The 27,051-nt window shown below is 42.0% G+C and overlaps 1 protein-coding gene across 1 annotated transcript in view; it reads left to right on the plus strand.

The window, feature by feature from the left end:
• The first annotated feature begins 295 nt into the window (after window positions 1–295).
• slc25a26 (solute carrier family 25 member 26) overlaps window positions 296–27,051 on the plus strand; it is a 57,550-nt gene continuing 30,794 nt past the window's right edge. The window contains exons 1-5 of the mRNA XM_082533711.1: window positions 296–448; window positions 961–1,117; window positions 3,272–3,390; window positions 9,796–9,900; window positions 10,657–10,704. Coding sequence (XP_082389837.1) covers window positions 416–448; window positions 961–1,117; window positions 3,272–3,390; window positions 9,796–9,900; window positions 10,657–10,704 — 462 coding nt within the window. The 5' untranslated portion in view covers window positions 296–415. The remainder of the gene's footprint in view (window positions 449–960; window positions 1,118–3,271; window positions 3,391–9,795; window positions 9,901–10,656; window positions 10,705–27,051) is intronic.

Genomic DNA, 27,051 nt, shown 5'->3' on the forward strand with positions numbered 1-27,051 from the left:
ACGAGCTATCGAAAAGTGGGGAAATTTTTATAATTTTAAGTAATTTTACAGCATCCCTCAAACACCTCAGAGCCTCAAACACGTGGAGGACTTACCACAGCTCATCAAATGACACCACAGGCAAAGTATTAAAAGGCACATATTATACTTTTATAGAGCATGTTACAGTCAGAGAGTCTGTCTTACTGCTTTATTTCCCTCTCGTTCAGACACCCTCCGAAAAACAAACACGCACGTGAAGCTTCGGCTCAAGCGGTCGACGTCATATGCGTCGTGACGCAATGCGGAAGTAATTTAACCAAGATGGCTGCGTCCTTCACAGGCATGATTTGGTTTCACTGAAGTGTCAGATAATGTGTAGCAGTTGCATTTTTAAGAGCTAAAAGACCACAAGGGCAGCTTTGAGAGCGGAAACATGGAGAGGCGAGAGTTCGTGGCGTCTCTGGTGGTAAGATAATTTTATTTACACAGAGTCGTACTTTAAATACAGACAAATATAAGCTGTTAACCCCCCTCTCATATATCTGGATTAAAAAACGCCACTTTGCCGGTTCCTTGTTGTTCAGACAGTATAATGAAATCTGTTTGAACAGGTAAAAGTCCATGACGCTTTATATTTAGCTCGAGAAAATAAAAGAACGGTACTGAAATGAATATATGTAAACGTTATTATAATGTAAATATAAATATATAGATAAATATAAATTGATAAACTTCAGTTAATCTTCTAGCCAGTCTGTTTTCGGTTGGAGTTTTGTGGAGACTTGAACCGACCTTGAAGAGTCGATTTTAAATGAACTCTTACAGACACAACCAACATTTCTCAGCTCTCCTTGTTTTGCAGTTAAATATTTGCTAGACATTAACGTGACAATATAGCAGTGTTTTCTGTTTCTTAAGTGGACAGTGGGTGAGTGTTGCAGCATTACTGTACATCTCACAATGTGACTGTCACCGCAGGCAGGTGGCTGTGCGGGGATGTGTGTGGATCTGACCCTGTTTCCACTCGACACAATAAAGACCAGACTTCAGAGTCAGCAGGGCTTTTACAAGGCTGGAGGCTTTAGGGGCATCTACGCCGGAGTCCCATCTGCTGCTGTCGGCTCCTTCCCCAATGGTATGATGTTAAATTGTGACAGCTGGATATGTATTCCCTCTGAACTATTGTTTGCATTATTTCTGTTCTTGTGTTATTCTGTCAGTGTCTCACTGTGTATCTGTAAACATAAGTCACGGTGTAAATAATAATAATATTTACACCGTGACTTATTCAGCTCATTCATCTTGAAGAAGATATAAAATTATATCTCATATTAAAAAAAATCTACCTTAATCTCACCTGATTCTGTGTCCATGTATATGGAGGGATTACTGAGTAATGCAACCAGAAATAACAGCAACATATATCTAATTTTTTTTTTTTTTTAAACAACAACAAAAAGAAAAACTTCCAAACTGCAATCATAGCTTATGTCTTGGTCATGAGTTGTTTTGGAACATATCTTTTCCTACACTTCCTACACCTGTCAGCATTTAACAGAACTTACCTGTTTGGTAGTATAATCTTTCACCGTTCACACATAACCTTATTTTGCTCTTCTGATAGACGTCTGGTTGGATATTTTAGTTTGGTAGTTCACAATCAGATTAGTTTGATAAGAGGCCAGCTGATTTTTCAGTGGGCCGATATTGTCAGTTGATATTAGTTTTTTGTTAATCTATCAGTATTGGCATTTTCGATTAGCTTAGAACTTTGTTTTATATCTTCTCTTCGAACAAGATAGAAATTTAGGAGTAACATGGCCTTACAAACCCAACAGTGAGATCTTAAGAGATCCACAGCCTACGGCTCTTCAATGGGGTGTCACAGGGTCCCCAGGAAAAAAATATTTAAATGTAAAATAATAAAATAAATATTCTTCTGTAGCAATAACAAAGTATAACATAAATTATTCTGTAGCAATTACACAAGAATATCCAGTAATGTCCCTGCCTACAATTAAACACATTCACTTACTGAAAATCGGGGACATCTGGCAAATGGCAAATGGGTTCAAGCCTTTGACCACAAACTTAGTCACTGCTCGGTGACATTCGTCTATCCTGGCCTGAAAGGAGACGCTAACGGTAGACTGCAGTGAGAACTGCCAGCATCTGAGCCAGACTCTGTCCGTCTCTCTCATCATGGTCACTAAATGCACAGTAATGGCAGGTTTTGTAATAAGGCAGATCGCGCTAACATAATATGCACTGTTAGTTGATTATTTACCTGCCGCATTAACGGGAGAGGACGTGCAAACGTTACCGCTGCTGCTGGGTTGAGATTCACGAGTCCGGAGCGGAATTAAAAACATGACATTCATTTAAGGTTATCGCGTGTTTTTTGCATATTCGTAGTGTTTGTGTTCAGGCTTTCTAACTTTTTCTACAGTCACTGCTTCAAAGAGGATCAAATGTTAAAAAAAAAACCCCTTCAAAATCTCCATGGAATGCACTTGTGCTTTTCTCACAACTTTAAGTGCTGCCAATTGCTTGTTACTCCTTTAAACAGTTGCTGAAAAAAGTAACATTAATAACACTGAAGCTGATTCATTTATTTGTTGAGCTGCAGCAAATTAACCATGCACTCAAAGAATTTACCACAAATAACACTGTAGCTTTCTGAAAATTTAGTGATTATTTGAATTCACTGGAACCTTAAACTAAATGATGCTCTCCTTTTAGCATTTCGATCAATTATTTTGCTTTACAATCCTATTTAAATGTCCCTTTTATATCTGTTTGTTTTCTTAGGATTTAATTTGGGAACTTTGAATTGCCTTGTAGTTGAAGTGGTCTATAAAGGGCCTATAGATGTAAACCTCTCTAACTGTAGCTTAGTGTTTTCCACACAGGCAGCATCCTGGTCAAGGAGAGCATTTGAGAAGGTGCCAAGCACAGTCTTACAGGGTAGCAGCTCCAACGTACCTAATATTTGAGCATCAGTTTAAAGAAAGTATGTTTTTTCTGCATGTCTACCACTCTCACAGTCAGAAATTGGAAATACAATAAGCATCTCTTTATTTGAGTAGAGTAGAGTGATTTTGATGATTTCATCTGTATACTTTTGCAGAATGTGTTAACTTTCTTTGGGTTTAAGTGCAGGCAGACACACACACACACGCACACACACACCTCAGTTCCTCCCCTGTCAGTGGTAGTGAGGGATATTAATTGCTCTATGCTGGTTGACTAATGGGCCTTAAACGCCTGTGGTTCTGCTTGGTTTCAGCCGCTGCTTTCTTCGTCACCTACGAATACACAAAGGCCCTTCTCGGCACCGGTGGAGTGTTTGCATTACCACATGTGGCACCTGTCACTCACATGCTGGCCGCCTCCCTGGGAGAAGTAGTAAGTCAGCCTGTCCCTCATTCTCCCATCCTTTGTCTCCTCTCATGTGGATTTCTATCCCTGTTTCACTCTGGCAGTAAACTGTTGAGTCATTTGTATTCTTTTGTTGGTCTAAATGATTCCCAGCACTTCCATCTTTAGAAGGCCAGCTGTCTTTACATGCATATTTTTGCTCTTCTGTGTTCTTGCCCTTGTTGTTTCTTTCCCACCAATGTATGTCCCAAATGAAAACCAATGGCATGTCTCTTAATGTTTTCGCCTTTTAAATTTCGTAGACCGCTCTTCAATGGAGTAGCTGGGGAGGGAGTATGTGGTTTTGGCTGTAGGCCTCAAGGTCCAGCTGGGTGAGTTAAGGGGGCTTCCTCGGTACTGTCCCAGCAGTTCTCTCAAACAGCTGGGTAAATAAGACCTCATTACTGCCTATTGATTCATCTACTTTCCCATCTCAGTACCCCAGACTCTGACAATTTAGTCTGGGGAATTCACGCTTGAAACCAATGAGAAGCAGCGCAATTTCCTCAGCCGAATCCTCTCCCAGTCACTTGTAGTGAACCGCAGGATTTGAGCCATAAGGGGGCCATGGGTATTCACACTGGCATGAAATGGGGGATATGGAAAATAGGATGCCCCCCTTGGTATACCCTAGGCTGTCTGCAAAATGCTAGACATTCAGTATTCATGGCTTTTGGATGGGTGTAATTTAGCCAGGTTTTGCATGTTTATGAAATGGGATTATTCCACATGGCAGGTTGTTCACTGTACTTTAGGTTACCTACGAGGTGCGATCAGAAAGTTCTGAGACTGAGCCTGTTCTGCAAGAACGGAGCGAAGCATGGCATCATGGTTTAAGACCTAGAGCCCAACAAGCCTTCTAGTGGGAGAGTTTCCTAGGAGCAGCTTGATCTGATGCATCATGCAGATGTTTCTTCCTCTTTCCCAGAATGAAATTCAAGTTGAAAGTTTGACATTTTGACTTGGTGGAAGAGATCCAGCGCGGGTCGTTTAAGGCGCTTACAGAACAGAACTTCCGGAGGGAGCGATCCGAGTGTGGCAAAGCACAGAGAACAGCGCGGTGCTACACAAGTTGTTGTTTTGTTTTGTTTTTGTTTTTTTAATTTACAGAAGTCTGTAGCCAAACTTGGATCAGGGAAAAGTTTTTGCCTTTTTTAGATGGAGTCTCTAAACTTTTCAGGCCTCACAGTGTTCGCAAGAGGACATAATGATACTCGAAGATTAGCAAATCTTCCCCTAGTTCTCAGAATTAGTGTATCAGTTATTGGGGTTACCGTATGTGTTTAACACTTAACAATCAGAACATTTTTTTCAGGTTTTTTATGTATACTACAGTCAAGTTGAATGTGAAAGGTCAGGCAGAGGTTGCCACTACCTCTAACCTCATTGTGGATTTGAGCACATCAAAGGCACAAATCCACAGAATGGAGCCGAGCAGAGCAGGGGCGGTATCCTCCTGCATTCTGCCAGCTGAGATCGTCTTGTTCAAAGAGGCTAATCTTCAGGCTTAGCCATGAAAGGCCTACCCTAGTGCTGCCCCGAGTTAGATACAAGACCTAAACTTCTGCACTGTGATGCAACAGCAGCCAAATATGATTCTTTGTCTCAGTAGGTGCTAATGACTTTTTATAACAGTCTTGTTTTGAGTGTCTGACAGAAGTGGTGACAATTTCTTACTTTTCTTAGTATTTGCCAAGAAAATAATTAATAACACAGGCAGCAGAAAATGCGTGATTAACAAACATTCTGGTAATCCTCACTTCCTGAAGTTTTGTTTCATGAGAGGTGTATCTGACTTACTTTAGCACTCTTTTATTTAGCTTCAGGAGACAAGACACCCTCTTTACTTTTATGATGAGCATAAATCTTTTCTTTTTAATTGAATTTATAGTTTGGTCTTGATAAGTAAACTTGAAGCCATCCGTTAATTAGGCTGCTATGGCTGCTGTAGGACTTCCCATGATGTACTGACCCTTCCTTATTTTCTAGTCCTCATGTATATAATGTTGTGGGCATTTAGTTTGATTTTGTCGATTCTCTCCTGTAGTTTTTCTCCTTTTGAATGTTCATGACTGTTCTCTCTTCTCCTTACACTGGTCATGGCCATACACAGGCCATAACCAGTGTAATAAAATAAAACCCAATTCTTATCTGCTGACAGGGTCACTTGAATCTTACGTTATTCACTTGGTTTCATCCAAAGTTCCTTTTTTTAATAGTCCATCTCATCTGAGCTGAGATTATATCATAACTGGCCAATCATAGCTAGGTGTGTTTTTCACTTGTCCAAATGTTTTATGAGTCAGTGCCAGGCAACAGGTTAAAGCAGAAGCACATCAGCTCTGTCAGATGTGTGTGAGATGGGTGACAGAAAAACACAGTGAACACAGTCACACAAGACTTTATTTTCTATTTTGGCACTTATATGTGCTATAATTTAATATACAGTGTGCTAAAAATGTTTTTGTCCTTTAAGCCACAAATAAAAAGGACATTAGGCAACAAATTGCCAAAGGAAAATTTTGAGGGATCAAGGAAAATATTTCACAAACAGATTTTATGAAAACTGTGCAGCTTCCCCATTTTCATCCAAATGTAATATGTCAAACAGATCGTAATGACCACCTATCTTTAACCAGATCTAATCAATCTTCATTTTTTTCCCTCTTTACAAACAGGCCTGACTTTAGTAAGCAGTTAAGATGGTGGGATGGATGGCGACTGTAGATCAGAGTGACTCGCTTTGATTGTTTCCTTATTGCTCTACCTCCTTCTCGTTTTCTCTTGTGGAGACCAGAGCAGCAGTTGTGTAACACACACAACTTAAAGAAGAAGCAACTTGTTATTTGGTCCTCGCCTGACTTCCCCTCTCTAACCCACTCAGTCTACGATCCTTTCCCCCAGGAGGCTAGTGTGTTTTACCAACTGTTTCCACTCCACAACGTTCACTACAGATGTTTTACGGGCACTTATTGCTTTGCGACTTTGATGTCCAAGCTCAGTGGATTGTGTGCTTGACTTAGCAATATCTTATTAATAAATGTAGACTAAATCTATTATAGCCATACCAAAGGGAGTTTGCTGCTCAGATTTTATTCTGTACCAACGTATGATAGTGGAATTAAAATCCTTTGGTCTAACAAGTGCACAGTCTTTGTGGACGAAGCCAGAAATTTACTAGAGCTGTTGAATCTTACTCTTCAAGTGTCTATATTAACCTAGTTACCACTGCATTCACCTGCAGGCAATAACAGAGAGTTGTAGAGAGAAAGAACTCGAGAGGGTCGAGACAATGAGAGAAAATCCCCACTGCCACAAACACCTCGGTGTTTGTGCGACCGCAGTGGTGGGACGCTCCCATAAAGAATGTGTAAGCTGATGGCGTCTGTCAGGCTCTAGCAGGCTGTTATCCAGCCATTAGATCAGATTTATCTTCATTCCCATTCGCTCGACGTCTGCCCTGAAAGCTCATTTGTCAAGGCCAGGCAGCAGGCTTCTCTCGCATCTATAACCCCCCCTCCCCACACCCTCTTACTGCCACACATCTGTGGGAGGATGTACTGGAAAATACAGTGTGACATGACAAGATAGGGGGGACATTGAGAAGGAGGGAGCACAAGGGAGGAGTTTCTTTTTTTGGGAGGGAGGTAGGAGAAACTGGCAGCCACTTAACTTGGCTCTGAGAAATAATCCATGCATCGCCTTCGAGGAGCGCCACGCTCTGTGATTTATTGGCTGTTGTTTCAGACTTGGAGACATCTCTACCCTTCTTCTCCATGACCTTTTTCTTCTCCATCTTCCTTCTTTCTTCCATTTTCCTTGCTTACTTTATCCTTTGCGATACTGTAATGCATTTGAAGTATAATGAAATCCAAAGAAACAGTGGTTACAGACAGTATTGTCTTTTTGAAAGGGCAGCTCAAGGCACTCTTACTGTTTGTTTTTTATTTTTTATATTGTGTTAACTGCACTATAGTTGCAGCCAAATGTCAACAAAGAAAAAAGATTAAAATTTACTATTGTCCACAAAAGGGCAATCTTGTTTCTTGGTGGTGATCGCACTGTTTTTTAATGATGAATAAATCCAAATAAGTTAGGCCCAATGCAGTTATTACAGCCTATATGTTTTCCCACCTGTTGTTGCTATGGTGCCAAACGGCAATCCCGGTCCCGACTGACCGACCACCGTGTCCTGATGGCCAGACGTGGTAAAAGAGGCATGGGGGCAAAGGCTTGCCGGATGGAGGGATTTAATGACTCTAATGTGCTACGAGTCTCTGCTAATTTCCCATCCCTTACTGTGGTTCTCCCATGACTGAGTGCTGGACTTTCACTACAAACAGAAAACATACTCTGTCATTTGGACTAACGACAACAGGCCAAACTGAAGAGCTTCAAACACAGACAGGCAGCTTCCTAATGAAGGCTGCTTGACATATCCAGCAGCTTGTAAATAAAGATAAAAGGTAGCAGAAATTTAAAAGGCTACCAACAGATTTCTAATAAGTTTACGAGCCGGAGGAAAGTGTTGAATGCTTGCATGCTTGCTTTCGTTCCCCTTCTTGATTCTGTGCTCCTTTCTTTTTCTTTTTCTGCTTTGATTTCTTTGTATCTCGCTTGCTCTCCGATGAGATATTACCTCCGCATCTCTAGCCATTATTTAGATTTCCTTCATCCCAGCCATACCTCATTGTGTCCTCATTCAGCATCACTCATTTCCCTCCCTCGTTTGCTGCCGCTTCTGATACTGTATCTGAAATAGCCTCGGAGACCACACACTCGATCTTTTATCCACTCAGCATCATCGCCGCCACCTCTAGTTGCACAAATTACTCCCAAATAAACAATGTTCCTCATTTATTTGGTGTAATCTGTGTCTCATTCTGGCCTCCTCGCTGCAGTGACAGGAAAGGAAAAGGCCATCTTAAGTCCAAACCCCCAGCCAATTACATCAGTAATTACTTGTCATAGCCACTTTCTTTCCATTTAGCTGCCGTTTTCTGCTCCTTTGGAGAGTTGGTTTGGGGTAAACATGATGTACAATGTATTAGAAATTCTAACTTGACCAAAGGGGGGAGGGTAAATGAGATCTCAGAGGCAGATGCAGCAAGCTCAGTTGTTGCGAATGGGTCATGCAGGTGCGAGTTTGGGCACTTGGTGGTAGTGTTGCTCCGTGGTTGTGCTGCAGCTGGACACACTGATGTGAAACACCAGCAGCCTGCACAGAATTATAGAGGCACATTCAAGTCGTTTGTTTTTGCTGTTATGTATGGAGATTAAGGCTGCTGTGTTCACTGTGTGCTGAAAAGAGGAACAACTTGCGTAGCCTGCAGAAAACATGATGTAGTGAAAGTCAAAACAAAGTTGAGAATTGGTCCATCTGTTGCTCAACAGTCAGCAGGTATTATAGCAGTACAGAAAAATAAGAGACGACAGAGAGAGCAAGTGTCCACCAGAACCCTTTAACAGCTTGCGGTGTATCTTTGCCTTCTTATTTACAGGGTATGGCCCAAAAGAGCCTAAAGAGCCCAAATGCTAAATCACTATAGCGACAGCTGAACTGGGAAAGGAGCAAAACGGGAAGCGTCTTTAATACACTGCCTCTAACATTCCTTCTCTCCTTGCTATCCTACTAGCTTGGTGTTGCTGTGGCGTCTGGCATCTGTGCGACTAAGGGAAGTCACAGTAGGGTGGGGTGGGGGGGGCTCACAAATCGATCTCAAAGATTGCTTGCTGTTAGCCGGTTTTTCCACTCCGGTGCAGGATAAGTGGGAAATCAAGCCGCCAGGTGGGCAGCTGTGCTTGCCTGCCTGCCTCTCCTTGCCTTTCGGACCATGGGAGTTATGAAGCATAAATATTCATGTCTGTCTTCACTAGCTGTTGGCAGTCCATATTTTTGTTGACATATGGTGGATGGGTTGGGACTTGAGCAGGGAGTGTGGCTGCTGGGGTGTGCATGCGTGTCTGGATCTATCAGGGTGTTTGACGGTAGCATGTTCCTTGGACACAGATACACAGTCAGCCTGATGACCTTTTGCGAACATGACAACTGTTGCTCTGGTGTCATGTCCGCTCTGTGTACCAGTTTGTTAATTGGCCCAGTTGCGCACTAACTAAAGCAGTCGTTAGCCTGCCAGCTTCATGTAATTGCTCTCCTCGAGCCGTGCCACATCATGGCCACCTGCCACGTAGCAGAAACATACAGAAGGTGATATCATGTACAGCAAAAGGGCATCTAGGGGAGTGGCGTGGGTATGTGCGCACACAAAGATGTGGGTTTCCTAACCTCCAATTAAGCACAACATGGATATAAAGGGTCTATAAAATGAAAGTATAGTGTAATACAACAACTACAAATTCAGGCCTTTAATGTTTTGTTTTTTCATCCTGTAGGTGGCGTGTCTGATCCGGGTACCCACAGAGGTGGTCAAACAGAGGGCCCAAGCTTCCCTCTCATCCTCTACCTACAACATACTGCTGGCTACTCTTAGAGAAGAGGTATGTGGCAATCAGAAGCTCGTTTTTGGCCATTAATTTTGCGTTTATGTGTGTGTGATTTTTGGCTGTCGTTCATATCAGTAACGCTGCTGAGATATGGGATCTGAGGCCATTGATGAAAACAAGCCTGTTGCCAAGAAATGCAAGCAGATTATCAAAAAGCAAACTTATCTGAAATCCAGAACTAAAGTACTCGCACTGTGAGTTTACAAGTAATGAAGTGTACTGCTAGTTCATGTGAAGCCATGATTCAAGGCTGAGGTGTTGATAGTAGTTCCAAAAGGTAGCAGATCAAGGTGGGGAAGATTTAAATGAGTATATTGTCCATATTCATATGTTTGAACATATAAGTAAATTAAGTTTCTGAAGTCCCCTCTGCTTTGAGCCAGATGTACCGATCAGATCCACCAATCACTGTTCTGAATGGGTGTGGATGTTGGGTCACTGATTTCATAAATTGTAATAAATTGTTAGACTCTGCCGCTCCCATCTAAACATTATGATGTTGGGTGGGTGTGGTGTGTGGGGTGGGGGGTTTAAGACGAGTGCTTTGGTTGGAGCATACCAGCGCCTTAACCCTAACAGCTCTCAGCAGTTATGTGCTGCTATAATCTGTGAAGAAGCTGAATAAACGTTGTTCCCACAGATGAATTATACAAGTGCTTTATCTGTTCATTGACTGATGTGCATTAAAGCAAAAATTAGATTTTATACGTTAGATTTAAACATTTTTTTTCCTGTTGTTTCTCGGGGCAGGGGGTTCGAGGCTTGTACAGAGGATATGGCAGTACGGTTCTCAGAGAGGTAGGTTTCATTCACGGGTTAACTTCACACTCAGTCGCTCACTTGTGTCTGTCATCCACTGTTGATACCATCATCAGTACCTGTTCCACAGCAGATCCTGCACTTATGTCTGTCTTTGGTAAAGTTTAGTTCCAGGTAATTACAAAGTATGTCATACAGATCATATTGAAATCAATACTAAAAACAGCTCCTCAGCTCTTTGAAAGATGTGTGGTGGATTTTTTTGGATAGGTTGAACGGATATTGAGGCTTTCCACGCTTGTGACTGAAGACAATTTAATTTCTCTGGGGTTGGATTGAAGTTTGTAGTATTGATTTACAGATTTTCTTTTTTCCTCCCTCACTTTCAATTCAGTCAATTACTTGCACAAGATGTGTGCTCTCCTTTTTAGAGCTAAATCTGATTAATTAATTCAATTACTCTGGTTATAAATGCAAAACAAAACAAGGATAAATGAGTTCTGGGCTAAACTCCCTTGATAGGCGCTCACCTTTTTGTAATGGAGAAAAAAAAGCAGCTCTAGTTCTTTGATTCATGATCCTCTGCCTAATTGCACCTGCAGTGCATGATATTGCAAAATAATTGCGGGAAGCATTGTATGGGTGTTTTGAGTTTCAATAGAAGTGGAAAAAGAAAATGGAGAGGGAGAAAGAAGTATATGAAGGTGACACTTGTCTTTTTTTTTTTTTTTTTAGGGAGGTGGGTGAGGGCGTAATCTAGTCCCCTCTGCTGTGCTAGCCTGTACTTATTTTCTGCCTCACTAAACTGATGTTATTCACGCAAATTCCATCTGGACAGCCAGGGAAAAAAAGGACAACAAGACACTGTGATTTCTCCGAGGGGCTCTGAATAAATGAATACATTTGGAGGCTGGCGCACGGCCTGTGTGCATACTAACACTGGCAGATGAAACGCAGCGGTGGCGGCAGGGATTTGGGGCACGGGAACGGCAAAGGATGCTTCGTGGTGATTGGCTTTGACGTGTGTCAGGAAGGTAATTCATTTTCTCTCAGCCTCCTTCGCTATCCGCCCATCTCGCTCCTTTGGCCAAGAGACCCTGTCAAGATAAGTTTGTTTATGTGGTACGGCATGGCGCCTCCCTGCTCTCACTGGCCCACTAATTGAGGTCCTATCTGTGCTATATATTCATTAGGCAGCCTTCAGAAGCCTTTTCTGATGGGTATGATATCGCATTAGCGCCCAGTGTGCAAGAATCCACTTTGATCATCTTGGAGGGTGGAGTAAAGGAGTACAAGTGTCACATCAGTTGTGATCCGTTTGTCATTGTTGCGCCAGCCTACATGTACGGGCGGTTTTTGCCCAGCGCACCCCGGCTTTGCCCAAAGTTGTCTTTAAAACTTAAATCTAAATTATTGATTAATAGGATTTCAGTTCTTTTTAATTTTGCACCACATTAATCTTTATTGCGGTATACCCTTTCTGTCAAGTTTTCTGCTGAGTTGGCATCTTATGGGTTCCAACTGAACAGAGCATGAAATCACTAAGATTTAGATTGGGGTGAAGGAAACTGGAGCGCGGTGAAAAATTACTTTATTCTGCTCTAAAAAAACAAGGACCTTTTTTAATTAACACCAGCAAGACTTTGCTCAGGACTTTGAGAGAGACTACACTTGCCCCATATCCCACATAAGCTGTTGATGTTGTCTGTGTGTTCATTTGCATTCATTGTATGAAAACACACAGGGTAATCTTCCGAGTCTAATCAAGACTCTAATTATATGTCATCAGTAGTAGTGGTCCTCATTTCGTCAGGATTTCCTGCCCTTGCGCGGTTTTGGATTGTACCATCTTTCTCCACTAGATGGCATGTTAAGATTGGTACTGCCTTTATGAAGCTTGTGCCTGACTTTTGTTTGAATTCCACACAATCTGTACTTCCCCTCCTCCCTCTCCTCACCTATCAGTACCAATCCAGCTCCATGACATTTATGCACAGCAGTTACTGATTTTTAAAAGAAATTATTTATTTTTATATCGAGCCCTTTTTTTTCTGATCCAACATATTCTGAGGCAATATTGAGTAATTGAGTCTTAAGTGGGTTATTAGATAGTGTTTAGTAATGCAGTGTTGTGTGGGTTGCGGAGTGGCAGGTGTAAGTAAAGCTGGCTCTGTAAAATGCACCTTGTCTCAGTGACTCTGACATACAGCCAGTCTACATATAATCACTTATAGTTATGTTCTGGAAAGTGTCTGCTCTGAATGCTCTTAATAAACACATTTAATCTAGGAAGCACACAGACAGGGGAGGCATTTGAGTTAAAGCAAAACCGGGTGTTAGAATGACTTCCCTTTACCAGCATTACATATAGTTTGCTTAATACAACCCCTCCGTCAACCTCAAAGCTTCCCCACTTCAGCAGCTGGGACCTGGCAATGCAAAGTACAGGCTCTGGCAGCTGGGCTTATGAAACACCTCTCCATCCAGGCTCCCCCATCCCAGCTCTGCTTTCTATTTATCCATCTCCTCTTCAATCTGCTGCCGATTTCCCCCCCCCCCCCCCCCCCCTTCTCCAGCAGAGGGCTTAGCTGTAAGGAAAGACACGCTAACCTGGGATTTAACTGTTACCAACAGATCAAATACAAATCGGAGCTGATTTGTATTTGAGCTACAGAAAAGTGACAAATGAGAGAAAAACATGAACCAAAGACCGCATTTTGCCACAATTTGACCAGCTTAAACAGAGTTCTCTTTAACTCTGCTTGAATATATTGTTACATTGAGTGTTCTGATGTCATAATGATCATTAAGTAATTGCGTTTAAATGGTAACCACACTAGGGTCATTTAGGAAACTCAGCGTGTACCATGTTTACATGTCTGACAGCTCAGGTCTTGTGGTGTGTACACTGGGTTATAATTGTCAGAAACAATGTGGGGGTGGATGCTGCTTCCTCTGGTGGAATCCTAAGGTTGAAATTGTCTCAACAGGCACACAGCAGAGTGTGTGTGTGTGTGTGTGTGTGTGTGTGTGTGTGTGTGTGTGTGTGTGTGTGTGTGTGTGTGTGTGTGTGTGTGTGTGTGTGTCTGTGAGAACCCTCTCCCCATCCCCCCCCTTTTTTGTGTCCACCCTCCACCCTTGATGTGGGTTCAAAAGTGGAATCACTCTATATCCTGTGTCTGTGCACACTGATCCATAGAGGCTCATGTTTATATACCCTCATATGACTGAGACAGAGCAAAAAGAGGGAAAAAAAGAAATGGTAGTAGAAGCGAAGGTTGTTTATTTTCCTCTAATATGTAAAGGTAGGATTTGTGTGACACGTGTAAAGGAGTGAAGGCTTCCTCCTGCGTTGTGCTTTAGAGTTGGAGCTCATCGGAGCAGCTGCCGCTAGTCTCAGAGACCCAGAGAGCAAACCAACTCTTAAATTACTTCAACGCCTTTAAAAGCTTAACAAGACTGGATTAAATAAGAAGGAAAGTGCACTGGAAAAAAGAGAAATTAAGCCAAGGAAAATATTAAGCTGTCATTCGAAAATGAAATAGAAGGCTCACTAGTGAGATGAATGTGTTCACTTATTTTGGGCCTTTTCTTGATTCGTTTTGCACTGTTTGTGTGAGCCGTTTTCATTTCATAACTGTTTGCTATTATACAGTTATAGAATAAGACTTTTATCAGCCTTTGAAATTAATAAAATGGAGCGTTGCTCCGATGGGTTCACATCAGAAGCGAATGGGAGCTGCTGGTGTTATCTGTTTACTCTGTGATCAGTGAGCGGGCTAAGAGGACTGAAGAAGCCTGTTGACCTCAGTAGATCTGATCCTTGACCTGTGAAGGGCTATATGTGTGTGTTTGCGTGTGCTCCTGTGATATGGAGGAACCGTAGAGGGTTGTCTGCCATCTTGGTGTTTTGAGTCAGAACTGTCAGAGTACACATTCAAAGTATATTTACATTATACATACACAGTGGTGGTCAGAAGTTTGCATACACTCTTCATGGGCAAATATGTCACTACTTTTCTTGGCAGAATTGATTGGTTTCCTGGTACTGACTTGGCATTTAAGTTTAGTTTACAAATTTATAATGGGATTGACATTGGGGATCTTCTAAGTATTTTCCAAAAGTTTAGTGTCACCCTGCTTTATTCATTGTAGACGTTTTCGTGTGTGTTTGGGATCATTGTCATGTTGGAACATACAATTGTGTAAAGATTAAACTATTTAGCTGTTGATTCTGAGGTGAGGTTGAAAAATGTAGAGGTAGTTGTCTTCCTGCATTATTCCATCCACTTTGTGCAGCATTCAAGTACCACTGGAAACAGAAAAGCCTAAATTACCCAAACTGAGTCTATGTAAACTTTTGACTACAACTGTTTTGGTCAACAATTAGTTGGACCACCCCATATAATATGTATATATACTAATATAATATATACTAAGATAATATAATATCCCCTTGTGGGGATAGGTTAATTGGATAATCCAAATTGCCACTAGGTGTGAATGTGCGAGTGAATGTGAGTGTGAATGGTTGTCTGTCCCTGTGTGTTGGCCCTGTGACAGACTGGCGACCTGTCCAGGGTGTACCCTGCCTCTCGCCCTATGACAGCTGGGATAGGCTCCAGCGCCCCCCGCGACCCTGAAAAGGAGAAGCGGAAGCGAATGGATGGATAATATAATATAATATAATATAATATAATATAATATAATATAATATAATATAGGGAACCATTTAAAAATAGGACCAATAGCCAAGGATGTCCTAAAGAAAAAAAGTGCAAAATAAGTCAGTTTGTTCCACAGGAAGTCCAGCTATCATTACAAAGAAAAGTACGACTGTATAGTGTGTATTAAAGAAGATAATAGAAAGTAAGGGGAGGATGATGTAGATTTATTTGGTGTTTACCTTAATTTGTCACCAGTGGCTAGCTGAAACGTCCATATGTTCAATCAAATTAGGTGATTGGTGTTGGGGATGTCCTTGCAAGTGCCAGTTCATTAACAGAAGGCTTTGAGTGACTTCCAGAACATTTAATGACAAGCAGTGAATTTGATAAAATAAATTTAAAGAATACACGATTGGAGGCCTTAGCTTGATTTCTCGGTTCGTATCATTCCTTTCTTTACTGTCAACTTTCTTGACTTATGGGATACTCTTTTTGAATCCTGCCCCTGTTTGCATTGCTTCCAGGTCAGGCTGACTCTTGTTAGAAGAGTGATGACCTTCTTAAGCGATCCACTTGTCGCTGGATGATTTGTATCACTTTATCATAGATGTCACTCAAGGGAATAATGGTTTTCCTCCCACTGCCATTATGGATGACGGATGAATGCGGTTCTGGCTGCACCTGTCATTCCCATCAATGTGCCTTTGTGAATATGATCATATCTATATATTTTTCCTCTTCTGTGTTTCCTAATGCAGCCATACTGGCATGCACGTAGCGTATTGCAGCCCACTCGTATATCCAGTCCCTCTGAGGTGGCAGTAGGACATCTGCTGCAAATCTGACTAAACCTCAGTAACCTTCCTTAGATCAACATGTGGTCTTATTGATGAGTTCTGCAGTCAGTAGGGCTAAAGGAGTTAGCTGCCATGCTGTCAGACCCCCACGTGTGGCTTTTGCTAAGTTCGGTTGGGGGACAGCACTGGGCTTTCTCTGCTGGCTTGTTTAGGATGATACATTGGAAGCCTGTACCACTGAGAGCCATGGATCACACACTTATGTTAAGTACGCTGGTCCCCGTTGACGACGACTCCGAAATCCATCATTCTGGTTGCAGTTCATCATGCACGGCTACTCTGTGCATTTTTGAGACTTATTACCGATATCATCTGCCAAACATATTCCCAGGAAAAAGGCACTGTTGCCTTTAACGGCTATAGTAGCTTTCCGGTGTATAGTGCCTGTGTAAGTGCTGCATTCATGACCACAGTGGCCTTGTTAGTCAGTGAATCCCTCGGGGTCTTGGGGCTGTGTTTGCTTCCCACAACTTTATGCATGTTTGTCTCAATCCAGGCAGAAAACCTTTAGTAATCCACATGTGTTTCTAATAACACACAGCCGACAGCCTGGCAAGGGACTTACGGTCTGTGAGTATTTGTGGGATTGGTGGGGGTCTGGAATGGAGGGAAAAGCGATGGCTATGTTTTGGATGTCATGTGGAAGGAAATAAGTGTCAGGAGTGTGCTTCTGTATGTTGGTGCCATAACACAAGATTGAGAGTGATGCATTATTCCCCTGACAGCCATACTTGTAATGCAGATTTAGCTTGAATTGGATGCCTGTTCCACTTGAGTTTAGCAGGTATTTAAGTGACATAATACCCCAACAGCCTAATTACTCTAACACCCATCGCAGTCAATCAGCACTTTATAAGTTACTGCATTTGCTGAAAAAGAATGTTTACATGAGGCAACTCATCAATCAGATCCACTCTATATAGCCAGTGTCTCATTTTCACTTTATCCTGGAGTGACAGGACAGAGTGAGAGCTGTGGGAGTGGAAGAAGGATAAATCAGTGCTGTGTAAAAGCCAGATGTGAGGAAGCACCCCATAATTAGAGGTTAACCTAACTTTTTTTTTTTTTTCGTGAAAACCAGTGATGCAGATCCTTATTCCTCCCCTTTCCCCTCACTTCCTTTCCAAAGCCAACCACCTCTCTTTCCTGTGGATTTACTGTAACGTTCAATTCAAAATGTAACTTATCGCTCCTTGTCAAATTAGTTGGCTTTTTGACTTTAAATTGAATAGTTATGTCTATAACTTCTGTTCCCTGAAGGAGAGGAATGAAGTACAACACATAAGTATGAGATATCGCGCCCTTGCGTGTCCTGGCTGAAGAAACCTTTATTCACACCTTTAAGGCAGATGACGTTTGATGACACGCGCACGGCCCCGCCTGCACATATAGCCGCTGTCATCACAGTCATCCCTCAGTTCGATGGCCGCTCTTCACCGAGCCAAACTGCTCAGTGGGGTCACCTTGTGTTGTAACTCGTTCCTCTCCTTCAGGGAACAGAAATTATAGACATAACTATTTGTTCCCTTTCAGTCGATTCACTCCGTACAACACATAAGTATGGGACATATATACACGCCCCGCAGAGCAGCCACCGAACCGGAATCAGACCACCACCACCTTAGTGAGCGGTAGACCCAGCAGAAAGGACAGCATGAGCCACCAAAGGGGCTGTAACGTCCAACCAGGGTGGGCCTTTGCTCCAGGCTGACTGGCATGGAGGTCGGGCCGGAGGATGTGTTCCTGCTGGTGGCACACTACAGCAGTGGGCGCCGATCTCCATGCCGGAGCATGGAGATGGAGCTCATGGCGTGAGCACTGCCCGATAAATCTTCTCCAGCTGCAAAGCAGAGAATCTGCAGTCCTTGGACGGCAGAGTTGTGGGGCCGCCGACACAATGGTTATGGGACGGGGCCAGATAAGCAGCCATAGATGGCTCCATAGGGGGTGGGTTCGCTAAGCTAGCCTCCTCGGCGCTGTCCAACTCCATGTACTGTCCATAGCTGGGCACAGTGACGCGGGAAGACAGAGGTTTGTCCCATGATGCTGTTAGCTCGCAGATAAATTCTGGGAACATGGGAAGGCAGTTTTTGGCCATTGCGGGCTCCGGTGGGAGGAAAAAACCTGGGAACCGCAGCAGTTTGCATATTTTGCTGTGCAGTACAGCCAGACTTTTGACCGCTTCACCTTGGGCATTTTTAATCTGTAGCTCTGCTCTAAAAGAACATGCGTACCTGGACCCGCCTACTATCCTCGGAAACGTAAAATGATTGGCTAGAATCTAAAGTGTATAACAGCTCAGGAAAAAAAAGCACCGAAATAAAGCACCGAAATGTGCGCTGCTTTTCGGTCTGGTTACTATCGTTTAAGTCAGATGGCACCGGATACCGGTACCCATCCCTAACCACTAGAGCTGGGCGATAGAACGATAACGATATGTATCGCGATATAACTTTTACTCGATAGAGAAATTAAGCTGTCGCGATAGACCTCGCCACTCTTGTTCTCTTAAAAAAAAAAAAAAAAAAAAAAAAAAGGTCAGCCAATCCAAATTAAGTAGCGCAGAGCCGAACCAATCACAGCCGCAGCGTCACGTCGTGTGACTTGTTACGTACAGCACAAGTGCCAAGCCGCACGTGTGTTTGTTTGGGAAGCAGCCAGCGGGTAATGGAGGAAATGAGTGTGCCGACTAGAAAAATCAACCGAGCGTGACCGAAGAGAAAACAGATGATGGTTCCAATGCCGGAGAGATTGTCGAACGGAAGAGCCATAGAAGTTCCGTAGTGTGAAGGTATTTCGGCTATTTCAAGTCTGACAAAAAACAGAGTAGCGTGCACTGTAAATTGTGCCGAAAGCAAGTCTGGAAATACAATAAACTGGTGCATGCGTCACACTGTGCGCCACGTTATTGTTTCGGTGAAATAAATTTCTACAATACTGTTACTGTTAATTCTACTCTCTGCAGTGTTTAAATGCTTACATATACACACAGTTACTGTCCGTCCACACATACGACTCGGTTCTGCTTCTATGCCCCAGCTTTGTTTACTTTTTCCCACCGAGGCTTCTAGACTTCTGATTGGCCAACATTTCTGCACGGTTAGGAATCTAGCGCCACCTGCTGCTTTGGCATGTTCATAGCAGCGTTTTTCTTCATTTCTGCCTTTATGTGTGGACGGGATTATTTTTTAAAACGAAAACGGAAAATCTCCGTTTTCAAAAATACCCGTGTACGTGTGGACGTAGCCTCAGTCTCTGACTGGAAGCGCTAATTCGTCATTCGGCTTTTGTCAGACTAAAGTAACTGTTAAAACTGTTTGAAAAGCTCAGCTATACAACAAGGAGAGATTGAGAATTTCCTTTTAGTTCTCAGTTTATTTGATATTGACAAAAGTTAGTCAGTTTTGTCTGTTCTTCTGTAAAACAAACTAAGATTTATTTTTAGAATTAATATTTTGTTTCTAAGTGGAATTGACAATTTAGTCTGTTTCGTTTGTTCTATTTTGAAACTTAAACGCTTTAGCGGCTGCCTTTTGTGTAGTTTGCAATATTTGCCTTTATTTATCTGAAAAAGTCTCATGTTCCTTAAGTACATCTACCCTGTTGAACTTATTATGGGAAATAAATATTTAAAAACAAGCTGCTGATTATTTCACATTTTACTTGTGAGCAACGGCACATTTAAATCTTACAAATAGTTATTTGGCTTATATCGTGATAGATATCGTTATCGCCTGAAATGAAAAAAACATATCGTGATATGAAAAAATCTCATATCGCCCAGCTCTACTAACCACATGATTAACTTTAGCTGTCACACTGCAATAACTCCATCATCAGATCAAATATTGAAAATGTATTGTGTCTTTATAAAAAACGGGCTCCAAGTGTATAAAAGTTAAGTTGTTTTTTAGGATTAGTTAGCAAAAATCTATTTTTTGCAGGGGCCTATCCCAGGTGATGGTGAATCTCATTCAGGTGACTAGTAAATGGGGAATTACAAGAACAAGTAAACAAGTATTAGAAAAGTTTCATACTTTTATACCATAGTATACTATAGTGACCATAGTAAACATATCACCTGAACTATAATGTGTTATAAAAAAAAAAGACAGCTCAGCCCAGTCATCTGAAAATCTAAAACAAAAGCCAGTATTGGAGTAAATGATGAATTAGAAATGAATTAAAGGAACCGTCTTAATGTCATTCTGGGTGATCCGGTAACTGGATATCTGTACTATTTATTGTTTTTGAGGCGCATGAAGACTGAATAATGATGGGTGTGTTAGTTGAACTAAGATTTAAGATGTCTTATCCATGAAGGGTGTGTGTTTTTATTTCCACTAACGATGTTTCATCTCAGCATTATGTTGTGCTGCCTTTTGTCAAGCCCTTCAACGGATCAATCAGGCCCATACATGGTCTTGTTTTACTCGTGTGTGTGTGTGTGTGTGTGTGTGTGTGTGTGTGTGTGTGTGTGTGTGTGTGTGTGTTTTTCAGAATAGTTGCGTCACTGCCAGTATGCACTTTTCTCACTGTGGAGATTCTGTTATTTCCAGCTGTGCTGCTGCTGTGCTTATCTGATTCCCAGCTGATAAGGTACAGCTTGTGTGTGTGTGTGTGTGTGTGTGTGTGTGTGTGTGTGTGTGTGTGTGTGTGTGTGTTACTTTTCAGCTGGCCAACTGGTTAGCTGGAATGACTCTGGTCTGTGTTTTATTGCCGTGGGCACTGCTCCCAGAGAGCACAGTGTGTGTCTGCTCCTCTGCTATGTGGGTTTCAGATGGGCATGTGTGAGTGCCATGCTGGAGATATAAAAGCAAGCGGCCTTGTTCTGGACCTACCTTAGTGCTTTGCTCTTACTTTAATAACCTTACTGAAATTGGCACAATTGGTTGTTTTTTTTACTTTTTCCTGCATAGTGTCACTGATGCATCGTGATTTCCAGGTTTACTCCTTCACCTATAATACTTCATGCTTGTAACCAGCTTGAATTAGCCTGTCACTGAAAAAGCAGCTCCTTCAGAGACAAGCTGTGGTACCAAGGGTGTGTGAAGGAGAGATTTAGCAGGTGGTTCCTTCCCGCTGCTGCAGACCCCATGTATAAATACACATGTGTATATACATATGCACTCACTGCTATATCTCAATGTGCAATAGTTTTCAGTCAGACAGTGCAAAGCTTCTTATCTTGTCTCCTACTAAGCATCTAAAACAATTTAATGTCATCCTTTGTATCAAATATAAACACACGTATTTAAATTATATTTCTTTCTACAGTCTATAGTTTAGTTTTTCTCCTCTACCTTATGTAGTTCATATTTTTCTTTTGTTGTGTAGTATTGGTGTTATAGGGTATATTGCATGTATTTTTTGTTTTGCTTCTGTAATTATGTGAGTTTCCCCATTGTGAGATTAATCTTATCATATCAGCCTACTATCTTAAACGATGCCTTATGTTGACTGGTTCCAGAAAAATCCTCGTTGAAATGTTTTAGCTGAGTCACATGGCAGTTTTGCAGATACACTTAAAATATTTTACCCTTATGACCTTCCATATCTGTTTTGTGTGTCATAGTTTTGATTTTGATCAGATATTATCTACCCAGGGTTTCTCAGATCTCAGTATCTCTGGAAGCTTCTCTTGACACCAGCTATCTTTGGTGCTAACAGTGAGATAGTTGACATTAAAGAGAAATGCTCGCCTGGTCTGAGCTACTTTATCATATGAAGAAGACAAAGCAGATGTACATTTGAATTCTAATGAGTTTAGTCAACCAGAAACCTCTGAAAAGAGTGTGTGTATGTGTGTGTGTGCGTGCGTGTGTGTGTGTGTGTGTGTGTGTCGGTCATTACTTTGAACATGCCTGCTCCAGTTGCCCTGCTGTATAGTGTGCTGGGAAGACAAGTACCAAGTGTCCAGCTCTCTAGCCTCAGCTAGCCTCCTTGCCTGCGCCTCAGCTCCCAGCACCAACATGTTTTTCTATCTCTGTTCCCTCATGTCTCGCGCTCAGCTTCAGACCGAAGTCCTGAGGCAGCAATACATCTCTGTTCCTGTCAACAGCTAATTGGTCGACCCTCAGGGCATCCTGTATCACACCACATCACCATTGATTGGCTAATATGCCCTTTGCTATTGATGTCATCCATCAATGGCTGTGGCGGGTCAAACCATCATGCTTTTAAGCCAGCCATAGAATAAGTATGACATTTACTTCATATATAACAAGTTCAACTCAACATCTTCAACGTTTTTTTTTTTTTTAACTAAGTTTGCAATAATTTTATATATTTTTCCTTTTGACATCATATGTGGATGCCTTTGCTTCACAACAGTGTTGCATTTGCAGTGGGCTAGACTTCACGTCGTAAAGGCCGAGTAGCATCGGGTATCCGTTGATAGGACCCTTTGTGTTTTTGCGTGTTCTGCAGTATCGTGTGTCCAGTCTGAAGCAACAAGCTGCACAAAGCTGCACACAGGTGGGAGGAAGGGGGGGGGGGATCTCCAGCACAACATAAATATTATTCAGTTTCTGGGAAGCATTTCTCTCATGTCGATGGAATTGCTCTCTTGAATCTTTGCCAGCACACTGTTTCCCCACCACCACCTCCTTAAGGCTTTTCTTTTCCACTCTTTCTCAGTCTCTCTCTCTTCTTCTCTCTCTCTCTCTCCAGCTTCGAACAAGTCTTAATTTGTCAGGACTATAACTCCGCTGTGCTGAGATTTTTGGTGGGCCGTGGCAGCTTATGGGAACCCAACTCCAGCTGCCATTTGATTGGCTCCAGCGTGATGTGCCGGCGCTTAAACCTCTCCCTATTTTGGCTTGTTTAAACATACGCACACACGCTCGCTGCCCTTGGCATTCAACACTGTCAGGTGGAATTCTTCAGCAAGTGCAGTCACACTCACACTAGTTTTTACAGCGCACAGGGGCTAGAAACTTTGGGATGAGCTATCGCTTGTCGCTTGCGGCTGAATGCTCCTCGCATTTACGCCGTATAGACCTTAAAGGGACATGCGCTTCTGCTGCCGGATGCACGGCAGATGTACGGCCTCCAACCCTCTTAATCTGTGACAAATTTAGGTTTGGTGGAAAGGCTCTGAGAACAAGGGAAGTCCTGCTTTTTTTGTGTTGTAGGTTTAGGTTGGATAAGCTTATGATTTGTGTGAAGCGTGCCTCAGGGGAATCTAGAGACAGGTGTGTATGTATGCACATGCATGCCTCAACTGACAAAGCATATGGGAGTCTGTTTTCTGTAATTGAGAGAGCAGGCCTTGGCTTCTACTAACCGGGACTATACAACCACCAAGAGAGAAGTAATCGAGCCTTCTCGTTTGCCTCTCTCTTTCGCTCCCCCACCCCCAGGCCAAACAGAGGCCCAGAGAGCCAGATCAGGCTCTTTCTATTGATTTACTTTTATGTGTGTGTGTGTGTGTGTGTGTGTGTGTGTGTGTGCGTTTGTTTGTGTTTTTTAAATGTGTATTTGTTTATTTATTTAAGAAGACCTGAACCTTTCTGTCCCTAGAGTGTACTTAGGTGCATACACGCACGTACACACAGAGGATCCCTTTGTCTCTCTTATTGGACTGTACACATTCAAACTCCTCTCACAGTCCAAGGCAGGTTTTTTGTGGTTGTTGTTTTCTGTTTTTTTGCTGCGTCACTGCAGGATGTGAGATGTGTGATCACTCCACTTACTACCTGTGTCATTACTACAGATGTACAGCGTTTACATGCATGGTGTGGAGCCTGTGCAGAAGAGGAAAATAATTAACAGCCCCTTGAAGATTTAAAAAAAAGGCCAGGTGGAGTTAGCTAGCTCTGTTTTTAAATCATGGCACTACTTAACTGTTGTTTGGATAGAAATATAAGTACGACTGGCTTTAGCGAAGTGTAGAAATTTCCATTTTACAAGTTTTACTTTGGGTTTTGATTCGTCAAATTGTAGCCAACTGGTCTGGAACATGTATACGTATCAATCGCATCCCCTGACCTGTATTTAAAACAGGCCCGCTGTGTGCTCAAAGCTCAGGGCATTGCAACATGCATCCATATCGCATGTCAGTGATACTTCGTTAAAACAGCACTAACTAGCAGCATGCCTGTGGTGAGTGTGTTTGTTTTTTCAATGTTCTTTCGTTCTCGCAGGCATGCACAAACTTGTTTTTAAGCGATCGATTGTTTTCGTATTTTTGTCTTCAGCTGCCCTTGCACGCAGACCTACTTTTTATGTCAGCAGATAGTCCAACAGGTCTGGCTTCTTCTCGCTCAGTGACTTTTTAGCGACTGTGGTTGAGCCCTTGGCACCATAACCTACAGAAGCGTCCAACACCACCTGCCCGTCTGACATGATTAATGACTTTATCGACTTTCAGCATATTAAAATATGATCTGTCTGTTTGTTATCAGCGTGTCACCGCAGTCAGTTCCTCGTCATACTTTCGTGACACACAGCAGATGGAATGTGGGTGTGTCTCGATGTTTGTGTGAGAAGCGTATGCACGCGCTCATGTGTCTTTGGAAAGTGAATCCGGCTTGCAGCCCTGTTGCATTAGCAGGTAATAAATGTGGACTTAGACTGTGGGCTTTGCTGCGCCTGCATAACCCGTGTGTGTGTGAGAGAGAGAGAGAGAAAATGGTCCATAGAGGTCTATAGTCCTTCTTCCCTTCGAATAAGGTTCCTACTGAATGCTTCACCATCTGACTTCCATCTGCTTCTTTTTTAAAAAGGTTCCTCCTCTCCTCTCCTTTCCTCTCCTCCTATTTCTTAATTGGACCATCCAAAGTCAGCTACAGCTCTTAAGTGACTCACTGTTTCTTAAAATGACTATTTAAACATTTGGAAAAGACCTTATGTTTGTTTTCACTTGTGCATAAATTGAATTTGACGTAACATACGTGGTCTCATTTGAAATGGTACATTTGGTAAATTCCAAATCCACAGATTTAGGAGGTTTTGCCAAATGGATTTGGAATGGTCGTTGAGTATCGAGTGCTAACTGAGGATATGCTAGACTTCTCTGCCTCATGAATCATTTGCTCTTTGCTCATTTGCTCCACATCTGGTGGCAAGAATTGGGTAGGGGGGAGTTCAAGATTGCACCACCGTGTCTTGACTGAGTTACAATGTGAGTATTTATTATTTGTGTCTGGGATTTCAAAATGTAACTGTAAAAATCTTTGAGAGCATCCTTTACCGTCATTGTGATGATGGCAAACAGTGTCATCAAGACCACCCGGGCTTTTTTACTTTTTCATTTTTTCATTTTTTCATTTTTTTTTTTTTGTGAGACCATGAATTGTGTGTTTGAACACATTTTTAGCAAGGTGGCAAACCTGGTGTGTGTGTGTGCGCGCGCGTGTGTGTGTGTGTGTGTGTGTGTGTGTGTGTGTGCGTGTGTGAGAGAGGGAGAGAGTAATGTGGTAATAAAAACTGAAGCTGGGTTTCCACAAGGCTCAACCAAGAGTGAATTATCAGCTCTAGTGGAGTGTGAACAATCAAATTTGCACAACTGGTAATATGCTTTTTGGTATCACAGATAATTAAACCAAGCTGTGTGATCCACTTAGGGAAAGATACACCAGATGTTAATTATCCACTTGCCACAGTTAAACACAAGTTGCGTTTAAATCGGTCCAATCCCAGCCTTTATGGATGGAAATGATAGCGTGTGTTCCAGGTCACCACTTTAGCTTGGACTGGAACACCGTAATAAATGTTAAATTAGAGTAAGGTATGCATTAGGCAATAAATCCTCAGTGGATGTGCTTTTTCTCTCTCTCTCATATTGTAACATTCAGACCTTAATCTAACACGCTAACACAGTCTCATAAAAATAATAGCTGGATTTAGTCCGAGATTTTAGTATGTTTGAAATGGCTCCAATACTAGAGAGAAGTAAACAGCAAACCTTAGTAAATCATGTTTGTGTAATTTTTTTAAATATTTGCCACACAACATTTTGCACTTGGAAACAAAAGCTCCTTCATAAGGCAGCTGAAAAAATACTTGGCTCGTGACTGAAAGTCATAAACTATGTCTCTTTTAACTCAGTTCAATTCAATGTATTTATACACCGACAAATCACAACAACAGTTGCCCCATGTTGCTTTATATTGTAAGGTAAAGACCCAAAAATAATATACTCCAAGAATCAAATGATCCTCCTTGAACAAGGACTTGGTGACCGTAGGAAAGAAAAACTCCCTTTTAACAGGATGAAACCTCCAGTAGAAAAAGGCTCACAGAAGGGAAGCTGCAACCAGTGTTTAGTAAACACAGAGTGTAGCTTTTTTAGGAGTTTTATCAGTAAATCTGGCTCTAAAAGCATTTACACATCGGATGTGTATGTGAATATTTCATGCATTAAACACGTTCATACCAAATTTGCAGCATTTTTTTTCTGCTCAAGTTTAATTTTTCCACATTTTTTTAAATGCAAATAAACAGATGTGACCAATCAGGCCACTGCATTTGCCAAGAAGTGTACATGTAGCTCAAAAAGGCCCGGTACTGAATATACAGATAGTAAAACAATGCTGTTAAAACTCAGACACACAGCTAGACGCTGCTCTGGGTCAATCAGCTTTCTGACATTGTTCCTATGCTTCCTTATGTGTCCCAACTCTGCTAACAAGAGCTCAAACTGCCCCACTGACATCCTGAAATATGTACCATTGCTTCAACTTCTGTATCAAACCAAGAAATACTCTCTGCTGTTGCCTTTTAATGAGAATTGAATGAAACCAGAATCTTGGTTTCTTGTTTAGAAACATTAGGACCAGCTCATCATGGCTTGATATTGACTTCATGTTTTTCACAGTGAGGTTTTTGGACAAGTTTGTATCTGAAAATTTTTTAAA

The sequence above is a fragment of the Aulonocara stuartgranti genome (assembly GCF_965226115.1).
Source record: "Aulonocara stuartgranti genome assembly, chromosome: 5".
Taxonomy (NCBI): domain Eukaryota; kingdom Metazoa; phylum Chordata; class Actinopteri; order Cichliformes; family Cichlidae; genus Aulonocara; species Aulonocara stuartgranti.